This window comes from Hemitrygon akajei, chromosome 20 (genome assembly GCF_048418815.1).
Source record: "Hemitrygon akajei chromosome 20, sHemAka1.3, whole genome shotgun sequence".
NCBI lineage: Eukaryota > Metazoa > Chordata > Chondrichthyes > Myliobatiformes > Dasyatidae > Hemitrygon > Hemitrygon akajei.
Window position 1 is genome coordinate 16351215 of NC_133143.1, and position 21770 is coordinate 16372984.

Sequence of the window (21770 nt, forward strand, 5' to 3'; positions counted from 1 at the left end):
AGAACAGAAATATTGGGTGGGACTACAACCAGGTCATAGGTTAAGGTTGAAAAGTGAGAAGTTTAACATGAGGGGAAACTTCTTCACTCAGAGAGTGAGAGTGTGGAACGAGCTGCCAGCACAAGTGGTGGATGTGAGCTCAATTTCAACATTTAAGAGATGTTTGGATAGGAACATGGAAAGTAGGGATATGGGAGTGCTGTGGGCCCAGTGCAAGTCGATGGAGTAGACAGGTTAAATGGTTTCGGCATGGTCTAGATGAGCCAAAGGGCTTGTATCTGTGCTGTACTTCTTTATGACTCTATGACTTTAAATCATGAATTACTCCCCAGTTAGGAGATAAGGTGTTTAGGAATGAGATGAAGACAAATTTCTTCAGAATGTTGTACCCATGGCATTATCCACTACAGGAAACTGTAGAGAGCATCACCCAATACATTTAAGGAGGAGGTACATAGATTTCCAGATCAAATGCATCAAGGTGCATGGGGAGAGAATGGGAATTTGAGCGTTGAGTTAGAGAAATGCTATTGTATTAAATGGCAGAGTGGGCTCAATCGGACAATGGTTACTCCTATTTTCTTGGTTTCTACGTATAACGAGCAATCATTCATCCCACTAGAGTTAATCTTGATAGCAGTGTGGGCCAGACAAAAAAGGCAACAATATTTCACATGCTCCTCCAAGCATGGCTCGAAATTCCAAATGTGGGAGAAATGAGTTTAATGTGTTAAGTTATAATGATAGTGAATATATTTGTGTTCCATCCCCTCACCTGAGGGGTGATCTAATTCAGGCATTTAAAATGATTAAAGCATTTGATTGCGTGGGTACAGAGGAACCATTTTTTTCAGAAGCAGGGACTAAGAATAAGAGAGCAAAACACTTAGATCACTTAGGAGAAAAATCAGAGGCACTTCTTCACACAAAGATTAGTATAAGACTGGAATTCACTCCTTAAAAGGCTGTGGATGTTAGAGTAACAGATATTTTTAAGATCAAATTTGATAATAAGTTAAGGGTATCCATCCACAGCCATTAGCCATGACTTAAAAAAATGACTGAAGAGATTCACGTGAATGAACTGTCTGCTCCTGTTCCCTTGTTGAAATGCTGTTTAAATGTTGTTGATGTAATTACTCATAATCACCAGTTTAATGGTGCAGGCTCTAAATATGTTGGAATGTCTTGATCAGATAATAAATGTACAGATATTCATCCATTCATCTGGCTTTGTGTCTTTAGTAAAACTTCGGTTCTGAATGCTATTTGCTTACTTTTACCGTTCTAGTGTCTGCACAGTTTTTCTCTCTCTGCATATTAGGTATTTGACGGTCTTTCGTTTAATGCATTTTTTTGGAGTTCCTTTGTTTTGTGGCTGCCTGTAAGGAGACAAATCTCAAAATTGTATAATATATACATGCTTTGATAATAAATGTACTTTGTACCATTAGTAGAGCTAATGTTTGTGCATTACAGTGCTATTTTCCAATAGGGGTTTCCTCCACCCCACATACATAAGCACCTCTTTTGGACTGGTCCATTCAGATAATTATAGCACAATAGAATGAATAACATAGTAATAAATGAACAACTCTTGTTGCTAACTCTGCCATCTTTGTTGCACAGTATTGTCACACAGTAATATGCTTTTTGATATTTGTGACAAATTGTTATTGAACTTTGCTTCATAGAAAAAGCATGAGCATTGGGCACTGGAAATCTCACACTGTAGATAAGGGTCTTAAACCCCTTCTACGCCTGAAGAAAATGCTCAGTCTGATTCAAGGAAAATAGGATATATATAGTTGGAATTTTCTTACCTTCCCATTTTGAGATGGTCAAGAAATTACGACTCTCTCCCTGTAAGTGGGTAAAATGGGATCTTATACACTTCACATGACTGAGGGTCAGAGAGTCATACAAGACAGTTGCATGAACTTTATCTGAAAGAAAATCTCCAGCACCCACTTCCACTAATCCTAAACATGAGAAAATCGACAGATGCTGGAAATCCAAAACAACACACACAAAATGATGGAGGAACTCAGCAAGCCAAACACTGTCTATGGAAAAGAGTAAACTGTTGATGTTTCAGGCCAAGACCCTTCTTCAGGACTTTCAGGCTAAGAACCCAATGAAGGGTCTTGGCCTGATACGTTGACTGTTTACTCTTTCCTATAGTTACTGCCTGGCCTGATGAGCTGCTCCAGCATTTTGCGTGTGTTACACTAATCCTACACTATTTCCAATTCATTCTCCCCACATTCCCATCAATTCGCCCCAGATTTGACCACCCTCCTAAATACTGTGAGCAGGGGACAATATACAAATAGTAATTAACCTACCCTTTGGGTTGTGGGAAGAAGCACAGGTGGTCACAGAGAAAATACACAAGTTTTGCTCGGACATCACTGAACCTGGGTCACTGGAGCTGTGAGATAGCAGTTTTCCAGCTGTGCCTCTGTATCACCTCTAGAAGATGCCTTACTCAGTGAGCAGTATCTCTAGTGAGGACCCTGTAGTCCACAATGAACTCAGCTCAGTAGGTCAGCACATGCAATACGGAGAGGGGTTTATACTCCTGATCTTAATACAGTGACCCTCTTCCCCATGCAGACAGAAATTAAGTGAAGCCAGTTACTACCTAATTGCCCTGACCTTGCTCGAAAGAGAGACACTGTAATTCAAATTTGTCATTTCAGAGAATAGCTAGAGAAGCACTGTTTTAAGCACTCATAACTTAGGGTGTGAGTATCTTCTGGATGATAGAGGGCATAGTAATGAAGAGGCCAAGAATAATTAAGGTGCATAAAATTATGAGGAACATTGATACGGTGAATGCACAGTGTTTTTTTTCCAGGGCTGAGGATTCAAGAATTAAAGGGCATAGGCTAAAGGTGAGAGAAGAGATTTTAAAGGAAGTTGAGGGGCAACTTTTTCACCCTGAGTGTGGTCAGTATGTAGAATGAGCTGCCAGAGGAAGTGGCTTAGTCAAGTACATTAACAACATTTAAAATGTACTTGGACAGGTACATTGACAATAAAAGTTTAGAGGGACATGGGCCTGCCACGATCAAATGGGATTGACTTAGAGGGGATTGTGGCCAGCACAGACCAGTTGGGCAAAGGACTGGTTTCCGTGCTTTCTGAATCTATAATCAATCTGAGCTGAAGTGTGACGGTCTGAGCATGTGTTTGCTATCTTAGAAAACTATAATGCAACTATAAATTATGATGATGTCGGTTTGTAGAACCTGGTGTGTGTGTGTATGTAAGGGACAGTTTGAGTTGATGTCTGCAAAAGCCCTGTCTTGTCAGAAAACTGTGCCGCTTATCCCCCTGGTGCCTGGAATCTGACTGTCATATTGCTTTGAATTCACACCGAACAAAAGAAAAACTGAATGAAAGAAGAAGATGTCAGCGGGAGATGTCAATAGAGGGGACTGTAAACAGAAAAGGTTTTGTTTCTTAGCCTATTTCATGTGGGGGGCATGAGGTAAAGGGCTTTGAAATGAATCCATTTTAGAGGAGGGTTTTGATGGTTGCTAGGTCACAGGAATAGGATTTCCAGGACTTGCTTTTGTGATCCTGTATTTTATATTATTATTGATGTCTGTCTAATCTGACAAAGAATTCCTTCACTCCAAGCTTGAAACAGGATGTTTCTTTCACAATGTTCTTGTTAAAAAGATCTTTTTTCAGTTTGAAGCACCACCTTTTTGCCTGTGCAATGAGGTTTACCCATGAGCCAATGAAAAGGCAGTGTGTAAATGGGTTGAGCTTTGTGTCAATGTAACAGGCGATGAGACGGGGTGAGAGGCGAGCGGTGTAGAAACCACGTCCACGGCAGTTTAGTTGTGCATTGAATAGACTGCCCTCTGATTTACCAATGACCCGGTTGTGACCACGAAGCCGAATGTGCCCTGCAATCCAAGTGCTGGTTTGACATCTGGGAAGATCCCAAAATGAAGAGAAAGGTAAGATGGATTTTGTTGTACTTTCTTTGCAGACTTGCTGTTTTTATCGATAGCTGCAGTGCTTGCAAGGAACTGGCTGATTGAAAGTTCCAACTGCAGGCGCTTGATGACAGTTCTCCGAGTTACTCCAGAAGGCTCCGTTCAGACTGCTTAAATGCTAACTTTACACACTTTGAGATGCGTCTGCCGTTGCCTAATCGTGCGAAGGGTCCGTCGGAGCCCGTCGTTGAATTTTATTTCAGACCCAATGCACAGGGATGCGTAATGTCGACTTTGTGTAACTTCCTCCATTGCATATGTATTTAAGGGAAGTCTTGTGTAGAAACTTAGACCAACTAAACCATGCGTGTTCTATTTAGGATAGAGAGTTGTGAGGGTTTAGATTTAGTGGATGCACTTCGGCGTATTTCTTCTCCAGTTGGCTAAATCATTACTTTTTTTGTTCTTGCCTTTCCCCGCAGACTGAGCGGGACCCACGCCGTAACTTCGATTTCACCTCGCCGTTGAGGTGCCCCAGAACAGTCTGGTTCTTACGGAACCTCGGATTCGGGGAACCAACCTCCACCCCTCCTCTGCATTTCTAAAGACCATCTCTTTGGACCTTTTCTGTGCTAAACTCTATCACCGCTTCTTCTTCGCTGGTGGCCCGTCACATATACTTCGCCATCTGAGTTTCCCTGGTCACTTTAACCATCATTTCAAATCCACTGGTGCTTATGTTTGGATATTCAGATGATACGTGCAGTGGCTGCCCCGTCAATATCCCGAACACAGGGCAGTTCTTAATGCCCTCAGAAGTCATCTACTTGTGTAGTTAACTATATTTTGGGAATTAACCTACCCCTTGCAATTCTATCTAAAATAAAATGTCCCCCTCAAAAATAATTTTCATTGCTGTCAAATCCCATTCTATAACAGCTCTCTCAACCAATAGGATGCAGTGGAGCCATAGACCTTTGAAATGGGTTCGAAGTGTTAAGTTAATTTGTGCCTAAATTTAAAATAAAATATGTAGAGAATGGATGTGAATTCCATAGGGATGGTACATTAGCACATTTTCTCTGAGCAACATCCATTTAAAATGTAAATAATTTACGGAAGTGTAGAACTGAGGTAGGGAGTGGAAAGAGTTGGTGGCAATTGATTGCTGTTTTACCATATGCTGAGTAATGATCTATATGGTGCTTATTCCACCTCATTCCACACTCCTCCTCCTTCACCCTACTCTGTATTTTGGCTGGAGGGCGGACCAGACATTACTTACTCAAGGTCAAGAGCAGATTTAAAAAGTTTAAAGGCTTCCCAGAAGTTGCAGTTCTGAGCCATACTGCCCACACAAGTTTGGGTTCTGTGCTAAACTGATGTCAGTCTGCATTGATGCTTGTCATAATATTCTCATGCCAAAGTCCTTACACTAGCTTACAGTGCCTTATGTCTTTCAATGGGGGTAAAACCAAATATTCATTGTCTCTTTAAATAAGTTACTAAGTACTGTTGAAGTTTGAGAAGCTGTATCTGAGCATGAGTTGGAATCAGGCTGGAGAGGGAAGTGATTGCAGTAAGGATGCAGAGATATGAGCAAGGATCAGTGAGTTGAGATAGATCCATTCAGCTGAGTTCCTGCCAATGGATGTGTGCCTATGCTGTAAAAATCTTGTTAATTCAGCACTTTATCCCACTCATCTTTGGCTTTGCCTGAAACCACACACGTGGCAAAAAGTAAAAACATTCTGCCTGTGTGTCTTGCATTAGGAATTTGTTCACAGTATAATGACAGCCATTTAACTCCTCATTTGGGCACTGGCCAGTTACGGAGGCTATCACACTTAATTTATATTACTCTATTTTTTCAGTTGGCATGTGGGCAGAGAATTTTTTTCTGTCGTTAAATTATGCATAGAAAAGCACCAGCAAACAATCGCAGTTTTATCCAAGTTATATTTATTAGAACTAGAAGATGGTCATGTTTAATAAACAACAATTTTATTGATTTTTGAGAGGTTTTTTAAAATAGCATTCCAGTCTGAAATTAAAAGTGACATACGCTCTTTCATTCCTGAAAGGTTTGGAGTAGATGGAATGCTTCTTACTTAAAGTGAGTCTGTCTCTTGCATGTGAGCTCATCCAGACTGAACCAAGTTAGTTGTAGAATTGCAGAAAAGTTTGTGCAGCACAGTTAGTGGATGATCTCAATTTCCATTTGGATGGAAATTTATTCCCCATTGTTTCACTTCTCTATTTTTTAAACATCTTGGGTTTTCCTTGTCCCTTCTGCAATCATTTTCAAAGGGGATGTTCTGACTGCCCTTCATAAACTTCAGATGCTTGTTGTATTCTTACCTAAACACCTGAGCTATCGGGAGAGAGGCTGGGACCTTTTACACCCCTGCACAGGAAGCTGAGAGTTGACCCGATAGAGGCTTATAAAATCATGAGGAGTATTGATGAAGTGAATGGTCAGGATATTTTTTTCCAGGGTAGGGGACTCTAAATCTGGAGGGCATAATATGAGAGGGGAAAGATTTAATGGGGGCCTCAGGGGAAACCTTTTCACAGACAGAGAGGTGGGTATATAGAAAGAATTGCTATAGGAAGCAGTAGAGGGATGGACAATTTCAATGTCTGAAGGACATGGATTGGAAAAGTTATAGGGATAGTGACCAAATGCAGCTGTGGGACTAGCTCAGGTAGACAACTTGGTCGGCATGGATGAGCCATTTGGGCTGAAGGATTTACTTTCATGCCATATGACTCTATGACTTTGTCCTATCCCATGTAAGATCACACCTACCTATACCTGAGCAAACTCAGCTATGCCTTAGTGCTCTGTGATCACACTGCACCTTGCTGCATTGCCCCCTAACAGCCACTTCCACGTGATACTGACTCTGTGCCTGGGTTGTGCTGCACCCCACTAATATAAGCTTGGCATTTTTGCCACTGCAACTGTCCCACCACCCAAATTCTAAGCAACGTTCATCTGTCTTTGGCCATGGCTTAGCAACCACCCCCTAAATTCTCTGCTTTTCTGTGTGTCCCAAATGCTTCTTCCTCTTTAACTCTATTTCAAAACCCTCCTGAGAGGTGGGACATAGAGATGTTGTAATAGAGTTAGACTAATCCATGTGGATCTTATTGCCCCTCAGCACTAATCCTATTTGCCCTATTTGAGTTGCTGTGGAGAGGATGCTTCCATTATGGTGTTCATCCCAAGGAGGTGGTCTTCTAGATGCCAAGATTTAACCCCAAACTCTGTGCATGCAGTAGCAAGTCATAAACAACTTCCAACAGTCTGAATGACCATGAAGTGGAGTTTTGCATTAATTATTAGTTTTGTCAGACCTCCTTGGCCTCAAGGACAAGTTACAACCTGTGCTAAACCAAACACTGCTAGTCCTAGTGCTATATATATTGAACACTATTTTACAGTAGACCCTGGTGAACAAACTCCTACCCCTCGGTCTAAATACACCACTGTGCAACTGGGCGTTAGACTTCCTAACCAATGAATCTCAGATAATCAGGATGTACAACTGCTTCTCCTTCCCCATCATCCCCAACACAAGTGCCCGCCAGGGCCGTGTGCTGAGCCCATTGCTATACACTCTGCTCACACATGACTGCATGGCCAAATATCAGATTAATCATAGAAACATAGAAAACCTACAGCACAATATAGGCCCTTCAGCCCACAAATTTGTGCCAAACATGTCCCTACCTTAGAAATTACTAGGCTTACCCATAGCCCTCTATTTTTCTAAGCTCCGTGGACCTATCCAAAAGTCTCTTAAAAGACCCTATCGTATTCACCACCACCACCATTGCTGGCAGCCCATTCCACACACTCACCACTCTTTGAGTAAAAAACTTACCCCTGACATCTCCTCTGTACCTACTCCCCAGCACCTTAAACCTGTGTCCTTTTGTGGCAACCATTTCAGCCCTGGGGGAAAAAGCCTTTGACTATCCACATGATCCATACCTCTCATCATCTTATATACCTCTATCGGGTGACCTCTCACTGTCCTTTGCTCCAAGGAGAAAAGGCCGAGTTCACTCAACTTCTCATAAGGCATGCTCCCCAATCCAGGCAACATCCTTGTAAATCTCCTCTGCACCCTTTCTATGGCTTCCACATCCTTCCTGTAGTGAGATGACCAGAACTGAGCACAGTACTCCATGTGGAGTCTGACCAGGGTTCTATATAGCGGCAAAATTACCTCTCGGCTCTTAAATTCAAGTCCACAATTGATGAAGGCCAATACACCATACGCCTTCTTAACCACAGAGTCAACCTGTGCAGCCGCTTTGAGCGTCCTATGGACTCGGTCCCCAAGATCCCTCTGATCCTCCACACTCCCAAGAGTCTTACCATTAATACTATATTCTCCCATCATATTTGACCTACCAGATGAACCACCTCACACTTATCTGGGCTGAACTCCATCTGCCACTTCTCAGCCTAGTTTTGCATCCTACCAATGTCCCGCTCTGACAGCCCTCCACACGATCCACAACACTTCCAACCTTTGTGTCATCAGCAAACTTACTAACCCATCCCTGCACTTCCTCATCCAGGTTATTTATAAAAATCAAGAAGAGTAAGGGTCCCAGAACAGATCCCTGACACGTTGTCAAATTTGCCGATGACACAATTGTGGTTTGACTGATCACCAACAATGATTAGACAGCTTACAGAGAGGAGGTGGAAAACTTGAGGCCTGGTGCCAGGTAAATCTCCTCTTTCAAGAGAACTCACACACCCCTTTATGTTGGCAGTGGAAACAGCAGGCAGTTTCAAACTGCTAAGGGTGCACAACTTTTCATGGTCTCAGAACACATCCTGGACAGTCTGGAAAACTCACCAATGTCTATTTTTTGAAGGGGGGCAGGACTATGCACATCCATACTCACATCATTCTACAGATGCACAGTAGAGAGCATCCTAATAACCTGCATCTCTGCAGGGTACAGAAACTGCTGCCCCAGACAGGAAGGCTCTACAACGGGTAGTTAAAACTGCCCAATGCATCACCCGCACCAGCCTACCTACCATCAAGACCACACAGTATATGCAGAAAGGTGCCAGAAAAGGGCCAGCAACATCATGAAAGATCCCACCCACCCTGCTCATGGACTGTTTGTCCCACTCCCATCAGGGAGGGGACTACATAGCCTCCATGGCAGGACCTTTCCCCAAGCAGAAAGGCTGATCAACACCACACCTCCAGCTACTAACCCACCCTTCCACAACCCCACCTGCCACTACTTTATCATTTCCTGTCAGTCACCTTATGCGCAGACTCTGCTGTGTCTATCTTCACTTTATGGATATACAGTCAAGTTATGTATAAAAGCCATCTTATGTGTTTCTATTTATTGTGTATGTTTTATTATCATTATTATATGTTTTTATTTTATTGTGTCTTGTTTGTTCTACATCAGATCCTAAGTAACAATTATTTTGTTCTCCTTTGCACTTGAGTACCAGAAATGACATCTTGAATCTTGGCAGTTTTCATTTGTATCTATTTCTGAGTTGGTCAAACATATTCTAAGGCTCAGCTTTTGATAATGTAGCTCATATCCTCATCAAAGCACAAATGACAAATTTGCAAGTTTTTGCACATTTTCCATACCAAACAGTCAAAGGTCAGCTGTTCCAAGGCCTTTATCTCTGTATTTGATAACTGAGCCTTGAAAATGTTCTGAACATTTCTTTCCTTGAAAATGTTGTTAATATTTCTTTTGCAGTCTGGGCCACTTGTCTGTGCTTGCATGTTCAGTCTTTGTTAGGTTGTCCTGGTTCGGTTTTATGATGCTTTGCTACATTGGCAGATCATCCCAAATCAGAATGTGATGATCTGTTGGTATCAGTAATGTGAGACATCCATAAATCTGCATCAATTCCACTCACCGTTTCATCTCTTCCACTTCCCTTCAATCCGTGCTGTCCACGCAGAGCTCTAGCCACAATATTAAATCAATACAAACAAGACTGAGAAGGCGTAGGGAGCTGCTCACAGGGCGAGTGCTCGTTGAGTGATACCAGCTTTGCTTTCCCTTGACGAAGCACCTGCCTCTGCTTCCAGCTTTCATCAATAAGCTCCTGGACTCCCACTATGGAGAAGCTTTTCATGTTCTTCTCAGTGGCCCCATGTGTCAGCATTCTAGCAGGCTACAAACCAATGCCCAACTGTGCATGAACAGTAACCAACGCTGTTGGCCGAGGAGTACTTTTGGCCTTACTAACATTAGATGTGACTGGCTCTAAAAAGTGTGATCACTGTTTTGTCCAAGTCCATAACAGATCCTGAATTTTATTACAGGAGCCTCTGTATTGTCAAATGCAATTTATAAAAAGCAATAGAGCAGAAAATATTGATGTGCAACTGTTATAATATGCTTAATTTTTGCATTTCCATGAGCTTGTGTTTAACCTTTGCCTTGCAACCTTCCATATTCTGTAATATTTCTAAAGCGATTAATGTGATTAAAGCACTCAGCTCTATCTTTACCACTGCTCACCTTGGTTGCTTCCTGATCCAATCTTCATCTGCATTCCTTCACACAAAATAATAAGGGCCTGAGTAGATGTGCTAAGCAGTCACCAAGCTAGGCCACTTAAACCTCTAATTAATGTTACCTGCCAAAGATGCTCACTGTCCCTGGATCATCCTGGAATGCAGAAATAATCTTTAATTTCTTTAATTTTTGTAAAACGTCTTCATAAATTTTTCTTTCCCCATCTCCTTCACACTTGTTTCCAGTTTGCATTACTACCATCAGGAAGGTGTTACAGGAGCCTGAAGACCTATACTCCACATCTTAAGAATTTCTTCTTCCTCTCCACCATCAGATTTCTGAACAGTCTATGAATGCTATCTCATCATTCATCTTTTGCACTTTTTTGTAAGTTTTATACAATTGAATGAAGATGCCTTTGTTTGAAGTGAAAATATAACCATATAACAATTACAGCACGGAAACAGGCCATCTCAGCCCTCCTAGTCCGTGCCAAGCACTTACTCTCACCTAGTCCCACTGGCCTGCACTCAGCCCATAACTCTCCATTCCTTTCCTGTCCATATACCTAGTCATTTATTGTTTCCTTACTTACTCTCTGTTCTCCCCAAATACATGCCTTGTTAATAAGCTCCATTTAATTTTGGAATAAATTTATTTGCAAGAGTGAGCAATTTTTGAAAAGTAGTCTTCATCCAAATACTGTAACTAAGCATGGTTTGAGATTGAAAGTATTGGTTGGTGTTAGTGATATGTTCGAGTTATTGTGTTAGTTCAGGGTGTTGTACCTCCATCTGAGGTGTGTGCGAGTGACATAAGTGGGTCAGGATACTGCAGTAATTACAAGCAACTATAATTACATTTGCCTCGGAGATTACATTTTTGATCTTGCTTTTATATGAATCCCTCTTAAAGTAACACAAATTTTAATTCAATTGTGCCAGCCTCCTATAAATCAAGGAGGGAGTATGCCAGACTCCCTAGTAGCAATGTCAGCAAATACAAGCAAACTAAAACAATGCAGTCATGCACCAGCAATTGACTTATTTCTACAACTAATATTATTTACTTTTCAGGTGAAAAGTGGTAACTATAGAAAAGCAATTGCTTGTCTGATGCCTTTTGCCATTTGACTTCTTTTTGCCAGCCTCTGAGATAAAATAAGGTAATTGAGGTGTGACCTGATTCCATTGAAGAAAATTAAAATGAAGAAATGAGATTGCACTCTATGGCTGTACCATAGTCAGCGGCTGCTTGCCCTCTGTTCAGTATCCTTGAAGATCTTGTATGAAGGGAATTAGAGCAGATAAACAGTTCCTGCACTATTGAATCAAGGTCACCCCAGCCATAGTTGTTCTGCTTCAGGCATTGCTTGTGTTTCAAGGTTCAAGTATATTTATTATCAATGATTGTATAAACTGTGCAACCTTGAGATTTGCTTGCTCACAGGTAGCCACAAAGCAAGAAACCTGAAAGAACCCAATTTAAAAAAAGAATAAAAATAAAAGTAAAAGACCAACACTAGATGCGCAAAAGAAAGGGAAAAAAATGCAAGCCATGCAAACAATTGAAGTGAACAACAGCATTCCTAACCAAAGTTAAGTCCTCAGATCCAAATGTCTGGAGTAGGCCCAAAGCCTCACTTATCAGTTCATCATATTAGCCTAGACCACTGCCCAGCAACTTGCTTTGGGCCCAGCTCTTAACCTCACTCACTGAAGCATACGGAATGGTGCACCTTGCACTCTGCTTCTGCAAGGCAAGGATCCTCTCCCAAACTGCCCCCACTCTATAATGCTGTCATCCAACAATAAAAGTTCACAGGGATGTCATGGAGAAAGTGAACTCCTTATGTATCTGAAGTGATGTCCCTCATTGAAAATACACACCGATGATGAACTTCACCATCACAGTTCATGGCCTACTGAGGAAAAGTGTTTGAAGATTCTTCATATGTGGTGTGTCGTCTGACATGGGCGTCAATGCTGCTTTCCATGTGGAAGAATAAGTGAACCATTGTTGGTCTTCTCTCCCAGTCCCCGTGCATTTAAAAGATACTTGGATAGGTACAAGGATAGGAAGACTTTAGAGGAATATAGGCCAAAAGCAGTCAAATGGGACTGTATGTATCCATACTGTATGACTCTATAATTCCCGGAAATCAGGTCCTACTTACAATCAGTCAACTACTTTTGGTAGATCATTGACAAACTCATCACCAAACACCTGCATTCCAAACTGTGCCACAGGACGTATTCATCACATCAGCAGAGGGAAAGATCTGAGGATGTTCTCAAAGCATTCCTGGGAGGGTGGGGGGAAGAAAATGTGACAACCCCAGTACCCCAGGAAATCCCAGCCCACAGCTGCTCAAATTAGAGAAGAAGCATTTGGGATGGCATTGAGAATCTCAAGCCCAATGCATTTGGAGCACACTGAAACACTGCTAAAATGGTAGAAGGAGCCCACATCCTGCCAAACTAATCAACCACTTGCCCAATCAATTACTACTTTGGCAGAGTCTGTATTTTCCCACCAGCTACATCAGTAACTTCACAACCATGGATTCAGAATGGGAACCCCTTGATCCCAAGGAGTGAAGAAGGGGCAGAGTAATGCCTGTAACACACATGGTCAAAAGGTGTACATTTTATTTGTCTTCCCTTTGTACTGCTTATGTTTGGAATTTACTTATGTATAAGGCAGCACAGTAGCATAGTGGTTAGCAGAACTTTACAGTACAGGTGTGGGTTTCTTGCAGATGCTCTGGTTTCCTCCCACTGTCCAAAGACAGTTTTGGAGTTGGACAAAGAAAGGTTTGGAGTTTGATTGGTCATTATAAATTGTTCTATGATTAGGCTAGGAATAAATTGGGGGATTGCTGGAGGGTCAGAAGGGCCTAATCCGTGCTGTATCTCAATAAATAAGTAACATAGAAAACAAAGTTTTTCAACTGTGTCTTGGTAGATGTGACAATAATAAGCCAATCAACAATGTAATAATCTCAGACATATGTAAGCATTAGCCAGCATATTCCAGGAAGGGTTCGCTCGACATCACATAATAGGGAACTGCATCTGAGCTTATGTTGATGTTAACTGAAATTTCTGTTTTATGTTTGATTATTCTCTCTTTCATTTTGCACAGGCTTTCAAAATTGATTTAAATTATCTATCAATCTGTATTTGAAGAAAAAAAGAATATTTCCACTGTTAGTCATTAAAACCTTGTGGCATTTAACACCACACAAAAACAAATTAACCACAGCTCACTTGAGCTGAGTTCAGCCAAGAATCTGCCTATCAGTGTGTGCAGAGGTGAGAGGTTGTGGTGGAGAAGCATAACACAACAAAACAAGAGCAAGAGTAGCCCATTCACTCCTCAAACCTGCCCAGTCATTCATTATGATCATGGCTGAAGTAAACTCCTCTTCTGCTTCAGTTTCCTGTAATCCTTGGTTCCTCAATCCTTTAAATACTTATCTACCTCTAACATAAATATATTTATTTATCTGACCTCCCCGTCCTCAGGAGCAGAGAATTTCAGCAATTCATTACCCACAACATCAGAGGTTCCCAACCTTTTTTATGTCATGGATCATTACCATTAAGCAAGGGGTCCATGGATCCCAGGTTGGGAACCCCTGCTGTAAGTGGAGAACACAGTGAATGGGAAGGCCATTCTGCATGGTAGATGCCTGGAACTCGCTGCCAGAGGAACTGGTACAAGGAAGTGCCTTTGAAAGCATGTTTCGAAGGCATTTCAACAGGCATGTGAACAAACAGGGAATGAAGGGGTATAGACCATTTGTGGGCAGGTGTAAATGTGGTTGGCACTGTCAACGTGTCCAAAGTGACTGTTCCTCTGCATACTGTTCTATGTTATGGGGTGTGCTATCAGACAGCTCGACTTTAAAATGCATAATTCCCTAAAAATAGGCAACATAAGTAGACAGGGTGTTGAAAAAGGCGTATTGGTATGCTTTGAGACATCGTGTTGCAATTGCAGAAGTCACTGGTTAAACTGCCCTTTGAGTATTGTGTGCAGTTTTTGTCACTATGAAAAGTGTCATCTTGTCAGCTATGGGAAGGATATGATTAAACTAGAGAAGGTGCAGAAAAGATGCTCCCAGGACTGGAAGACTTGAGCTGCAAGGAGAGATTGGACAGGCTAGGACTGTTTTTCTTGGAGCAATGGAGGCTGTGGGCTGGCCTTGCAGCAGACTATACAATTAATAGGAACATGCTATAGATAGAGTAGATAGTCACAGTCTTTTTTCAGGGAGAGGAAAACCCAAGGGCATAGGTTAAAGGTGAGAGGGGAACAAATTAAAGGAGATCTGAGGGGCATTTTTTTCCACTCAGAGGGTGGTGAATGTATGGATCAAACTGCCAGAAGAAGTAGGTGGGTGCAATTACAGTGTTTAAAAGAGATTTGGATAGGAAAGGTTTACAGTAATGTAGGCCATGTGCAGATAAGTGGATTTAGCATAAATGGACATAGTCAAGTTTGTTAAGGTGGCTGTTTACATACTGTACAACTATGAATCTCTTAAAGAAACTTCAGCACAACCTCAACTTTGAATGGCCATTCCCTTGTGTGCCGTTGCACTGTCTACTTTCATTTTGAAACATTATTTATAGGTAGTTTTTTCTTGCATTACAGAAAATCTTGATTGCTGTTCAGTATTTATTGGAGTGCCTGGGTACTTGTTTAGTAACATAGGCTGTTGACTTTTCATAAAGTAATTCATTCTAAATGACTATTTCAGTATGTTTATTAATTCACAATGAGTGAGGATAGAGTCCATCGAGGCAGTGAGCAGGATCAGGAAGATGCTTGCCACATGACTAGTAGTTTTTTAAATGTGTGCTCTTGTGTTTTATCAGCCGGGGAAAAATAAAACTGTGGTTATAAATATGCTCCTGCACAGATCATTCAACTCTTGGGTCTTTAGTGCTTCCAAAATAGAGCAATGCAGTCAAGTTCTAAACCGTAGTATTTCTTTACATCCCTCTTAGTACACCTCTAGTCTTGGTCATCAGACTCCTGTTCACAGGTTGCTTGAAATTATATTTGACCAAGGTTTGGTCTGTGAAACTAGTGGTGTATTGATAGGGAGGAGATTACTTAACAGGAAAACTATCCTTGTGTATAAACATAAATATAAAATACTGCATCAAGAATTTTTACTAATTAAAAAATAATTAGATGTCTGAATTCAGCAATGACCTATGTCTAATTTTATTCACTAAAGGGCTTTTTGGATTAAAGCTTCAACTGCCTTGTGGAACTAGATATGTTTCTGCAGTTTCCAGTTACAAGCACTATTTTTTCAACTAAAGCTTTTGATATAACTTGAGGGTTGGTAACAGCACAGGAAGTGGGTGCAGCAGCTGCAGATGTGCCTGAGTTGAACACACAATTTCCAACGAGCATAAATGTTTAAAAGGCCTCTCCCATCCTTGGGAGGAACCACTTATAAATGGTTAGTCTAAATCAGCTGATTGCCGAAATAAAAAATAATGCATAGGAAGTTTAAGCCCTTTGTAAATCTTGAAGGAGGAGTTTCATTATAATGTTTCTCAGGTTTCCATCATCTAGATATTTACTTTTTGTCCTCTGTAACCTCATTATCCCTCTAAGAATTTAGCCTTCTCCTCCTCTACCCTCTACTCTGCCTACAATGACTGTCCCTCCAGGGATGTAGGTTGTAATTCTTTCCCCAAGTCCCTCATGTCCCTCTTCCTTTATCTCCCTTCTGAAAATGCCCCTTTGACATTTAACAAAAATGTTAAATTTTGAACAATAACTTCATGTAGTTTCATACTATATGAAAAATGAGCATGAATTCTTGCATCACACACAAAATGCTGGAGGAACTCAGCAGGCCTGGCCCACTGAGTTCCTCCAGCATTTTGTGTGTGTTGCTCAGATTTCCAGCATCTGCAGATAGTCTCTTGTTTATGAATTCTTGCATGTGGTCTGGCAAACTTTTGTCAACACAGGGAGAAAGACAATGGTTTGGACAGTTGGGTGAGTTTTTAGCTTCAGTGGATAGAACTGGGTGCATTATAGAGATAATTGTACCCTACAGTGGCCAGAAGGACTCTATGCTTACAGGTGCACTTATGAATTATAAATCCATGTCCCATCAAGTTATTGATGCTAATAGATTTGATTAGGACTATCTCTCCTTTTTGTATCGGTATGTCCTATCCAATTCCCCAGGGTAAAGAATTGTTCTTGGAGCATGAACTGATTAATAAGAAATTTGAGATGAATTAGAAAGTCAGATAGCCAGAGTAGCGAAGGATTGTTGTGAGGGTACAAATTTTCCCAGGTTTCAAATGCTCAATGTATGTACTGCCCCTATATGCAAACAATCATTTGGGAGATGGATGGGATGGATTTGCCAACTGCTGCAGGGCTGCAGGCATCTTCTGCTGTATGGGAACTCAGTTCGTGGCCACAGGTTGGATTAGTAAACTGTCCTCGTTACGAATGGTTCACAGGATCAGAACCCTGCCATAACCTGGGAGCATCTGCACTTGTGATGATGATATTAGATAAAATTTACGATTGGATTCCCTTCTGAAATCGTACTGAAAGCGTACAGTACATAGAATACGTACTGAGGGCAGACCAACTAACCTGAATGGCAAGAATCAGAATCAGAATTCAGAATCAGGTTTACTGTCACTGGCATGTGACATGAAATGTGTTAACTTAGCAGCAGCAGTTCAATGCAATACATAATCTAGCAGAGAGAGAAAAAAATATATAATAATAAATAAAATTAAACATAACAATAAATAAACAAGTAAATCAATTATATATTGAATAGATTGTTTAAAAATGTACAAAAACAGAAATACTGTATATTAAAAAAAGTGAGGTAGTCCCAAAAATTCAAACTCCATTTAGGAGTCGGATGGCAGAGGGGAAGAAGCTGTTCCTGATTCACCGAGTGTGTACCTTCAGGCTTCTGTACCTCCTACCTGATGTTAACAGTGAGAAAAGGGCATGCCCTGGGTGCTGGAAGTCCTTAATAATGGATGCTGTCTTTCTGAGACACCGCTCCCTGAAGATGTCCTGGGTACTTTGTAGGCTAGTACCCAAGATGGAGCTGACTAGATTTACAACCCTCTGCAGCTTCTTTCTGTCCTGTGCAGTAGCCCCCCCCCCCCACCAGACAGTGAAACAGCCTGTCAGAATGCTCTCCATGCTACTACTATAGAAGTTTTTGAGTGTATTTATTGACATGCCAAATCTCTTCAAACCACTAATAAAGTACAGCCACTTGTTTTGCAGAGAATAGTGAGGCAAATATTTTAGCAGCATATGATGAGGATTGCTGCTCACCAGCTTACATTGACCTTTGTGCCAGGTTTCCAGCTTGATTATTAAACTCTGTGCCCTTTTCTGAGTGGCTACAGTCTGTGCTTCATCAATGTTTCGCTTGAGTATGGGTGGTCCAGATGAAGGCTCTCTGCCTGAAACATCAACAGTCCATTCTCTCCATAGACACTGCCTGACTCACTGAGCTCCTTCAGCTCTTTGTGCTTTTCTGCAGATTCTCGCATCTGCAGTCTCTCGTGTCTCTGCTCTAGAATCAGGAAGAATAAGCGGTGGTCTCGCTGAGATGTTGGGGTCGAAAAGGTATGCTCTCCCAGCTGAGAACTCTGCTATTCTAGAGCCTCAAAATAAGGAGATCACCATTTGGAATTCTCTACCCTGGATATCATTGGATTCTGAATTTCAAAGGATTTGAGGGATATGAGAATGGTCAAAACTAAAGGTGCTTTGACCAAACATGATTTTGTCAGATGGTACAGCATACTCAGCAGACCAAAGGAACACTCATAGTATTACCAACTGAAACAACTGTATAACACACCAAAATGTGTTTTTGTAATACAGATTTCTGAACTTCTAACTTTTAATGATCTGTTAATTAAAGTTCGATGTGGTGTGCTGGTCCATGTCTCTGCCATGGACTAATGCCATTAGTGCCATTTCCCCCTCTTCCTATTGTCCTGAACCGTGAACCCTCACACATGCCTGCTAATTTCCGCTTTGATTATTTTTGCCACTAACCTACAGTTGAATGGTGATTTACTGTAACTAATGAGCCAACCAGCACATTATTGGAATGTGAGAGAACACCGGAGGATCCTGGAGGAAACCCTCCTTGGTCACTGAGAAAGAGAGAACAACTCTGTAGAGATGGTGCCTGAGTTGTGTCCCTGGTAGCTTTCTCTGGTGAGCCGGACATGTGGTTGGCCTTATTTCAATGAGGGATAGGAACAGAAGCATGGAACAATACTGAATGATTTCAGCCAGGGTGCAGTAGAGGCTGAGTGGGAGTCCTAAGTCCTGCTTTGAACTTCCATCTTGGCTTCAGCTCTCAATGATAAAAACATTTGTGCTGATCACAAGTGAGTACAATTTTAAATTTGGCTCTTGTCTTCGTGGTCCATTAAGGTCTCATTAACTAGATGCCAATATTTAAATAAACTATAATACAAAGGAACAAACAAGTTGCTGAAGGAACTCAGCAGGTCAAACAGCATCTATGGAGGAAAATTAACAGTTGACATTTCGGATTAAACTTTCTCACTGCTCTACTCTGTCTACACTCCTGACTGTGGCTAAGCACAGCTTAGATATCACCTATAGACAATTTAGATGACACTGCTGTTGGTAAAATCTCAGACAGCAATGTGGAGGTGGACAGGAGTGAGATAGATTGGCTGATTGAGTGGTATCACAACAACCATCTCACACTCAACATCAGCAAGACCAAAAAAACGAATAGACTTCAGGAAGGGGTAAACAGGTGAACACACACCAGTCCTCATTGAGGGGTCAGTGGTAGAAAGGGTGAGCAGCTTCAGGATTCTGAGCATCAACATTTTGGCGGAACTATCCTGGGCCAACATCTTGATGTAATCACCATGAAAGTATGCCACCAACTCTACTTTGCTGGGAGTGATAATAAACCTGATTCTGATTCAGGTGCCGCCTGACTTGCAGAGTTTTTCCAGAATCTCACTTGTTGCTCCCGATTCCTTCCTCTGCAGTCTCTGAGGCCTCTAAAATAAATGAAACAGTTGCTATTCTATGAGTGCAGAATCTCAGTAACTCACACCTGGCAGTGCTCACTTTTGGGCAGTAAGGTTTTGCGTCAGTTGTGTGCGCTGTAATGTTTGTCTATGTTTTGTACTTAAAGGCAAATTAGTGCCCCAGCATAGACCTTTGTGCAGCCCACAGTCAAGTTCTGTCGATTCCTGACTCCTCTGATGTTCCACGTTAGTGGGAATAACCTGAAAATTCCAAGTGAAATTTGTGGTCCAAGACTCCCACTAATTCCACATTAGAGCTTTTGGATAACCATCTACTCCTGACAGGCAAACGTGAAAGTTACTAGCATCGTCAGAGTTGGCATTCCTACAAAGTAAGCCTTCATTTGCCACAGGCAACTCTTAAGTTGCATTTACTTAAAACTACAAACTTCTGCTACTTGTTGCATAGCTTGGGGTGGGGAGTGGGGGGCTCACAGTGTACTCCCCCCCCCCCCCAGGGAACTGCCTGGTTTGAATTTAATCACTAGACAATGATGTGCACAACTCCATTTCTGAAGTTAGTCAAAATGCTGTCTTTCGTGTCATTTCAAAGACATTACTGAATCAGCCCACGATGAAAATGTCTAAGTAAATATTGTACTAAATGCCAATCGTATTGATGCAATTTAATCCACTGGAAAATTAGTCATACACAATGAGGTATTTCTGGAAAGGGAAGTGATCCAAGGGGTATTCCAGTATTTGAATGGTCACAGATATTGTGTGGGTATAGTTGGCAAAATACACTCAAAGCCAAATGTTAAGCAATGAACCTAGGTTCCTGTATCTCAGCACCAGTAGCAACAAACAAAACAAGGATGTTAGCATGTTTATCTCCCCTCCCCCTACACCTCTTGCTTTTTGCTCTTTCCCTCCCACCCCCTCCGCCCCAGTTTGGGGGAGTGGCAATATCTCAGGTGTGTTTGAGGATGGAGAAAGGTACAGAGATAGATACATTGTTCAACCAAGTCAGGAAGCAGGTGGGTGATAGGGAATGAGCTGTGGTGCAAGTTGCAACAATGTAGTAAAGTCTGGGATGGTCTCAGTTTTACGAACCATAGACCAAAGGTTAAATATCCAAGAGGCACCACTACAAAACCTGTTATTTCACAGCTACAGTAACACAGCTTCAGTCCTGAGCTCCAGGGTGACTGGTGTGGAGTTTTCTGCAGTAGAACATTTGTGAATGCAGTTTTCCTACAGATAGAACCATAGAACATTACAGCACAGAAACAGTCCTTTTGGCCCCTCTTGGCTGTGCCGAACCATTTTTCTGCCTAGTCTCAGTGACCATATCCCTCGATACACCTCTCATACACCTGTTCAAGTTTAAGTGAGCCTGCATTTACCACTTCATCTGGCAGCTCATTCCACACTCCCACCACTCTCTGTGTGAAGAAGCCCCCCCTCAATGTTCCCTTTAAGCTTTTTCCCCCTTCACCCTTAACCCATGTCCTCTGGTTTTATTCTCCCCTAGCCTCAGTGGAAAAAGCCTGCTTGCATTTATCCTATCTATATCCATCATAATTTTATATACCTCTATCAAATCTCCCCTCATTCTTCTACGCTCCAGGGAATAAAGTCCTAACCTATTCAACCTTTCTCTGTAACTCAGTTTCCCAAATCCTGGCAACATCCTTGTAAACCTTCTCTGCACTCTTTCAACCTTATTAATATCCTTTTTGTAATTTGGTGACCAAAACTGCACACAATACTCCAAATTCAGCCTCACCAATGCCTTATACAACCTCACCATAACATTCCAACTCTTATACTCAATACTTTGATTTATAAAGGCCAATGTACTAAAAGCTCTCTTTACTACCCTATCTACCTGTGACGCCACTTTTAGGGAATTTTGTTTCTGTATTCCTAGATCCCTCTGTTCTACTGCACTCCTCAGTGCCCTACCATTTACCTTGTATGTTCTACCTTGGTTTGTCCTTCCAAAGTGCAATACCTCACACTTGTCTGTATTAAACTCCATCTGCCATTTTTCAGCCCATTCTTCTAGCTGGTCCAAATGCCTCTGCAAGCTTTGAAAACCTTCCTCACTGTCCACTACACCTCCAGTCTTTGTATCATCAGCAAATTTGCTGATCCAATTTACCACATTATCATCCAGATCATTGATATA

General features: G+C 41.6%; 1 protein-coding gene across 1 annotated transcript in view; it reads left to right on the plus strand.

The window, feature by feature from the left end:
* Positions 1-3788: 3788 nt before the first annotated feature.
* nedd9 (neural precursor cell expressed, developmentally down-regulated 9) overlaps positions 3789-21770 on the plus strand; it is a 110675-nt gene continuing 92693 nt past the window's right edge. Inside the window, exon 1 of the mRNA XM_073023915.1 lies at positions 3789-3980. Within this exon, the coding sequence (XP_072880016.1) occupies positions 3969-3980 (12 nt within the window). The 5' untranslated portion in view covers positions 3789-3968. The remainder of the gene's footprint in view (positions 3981-21770) is intronic.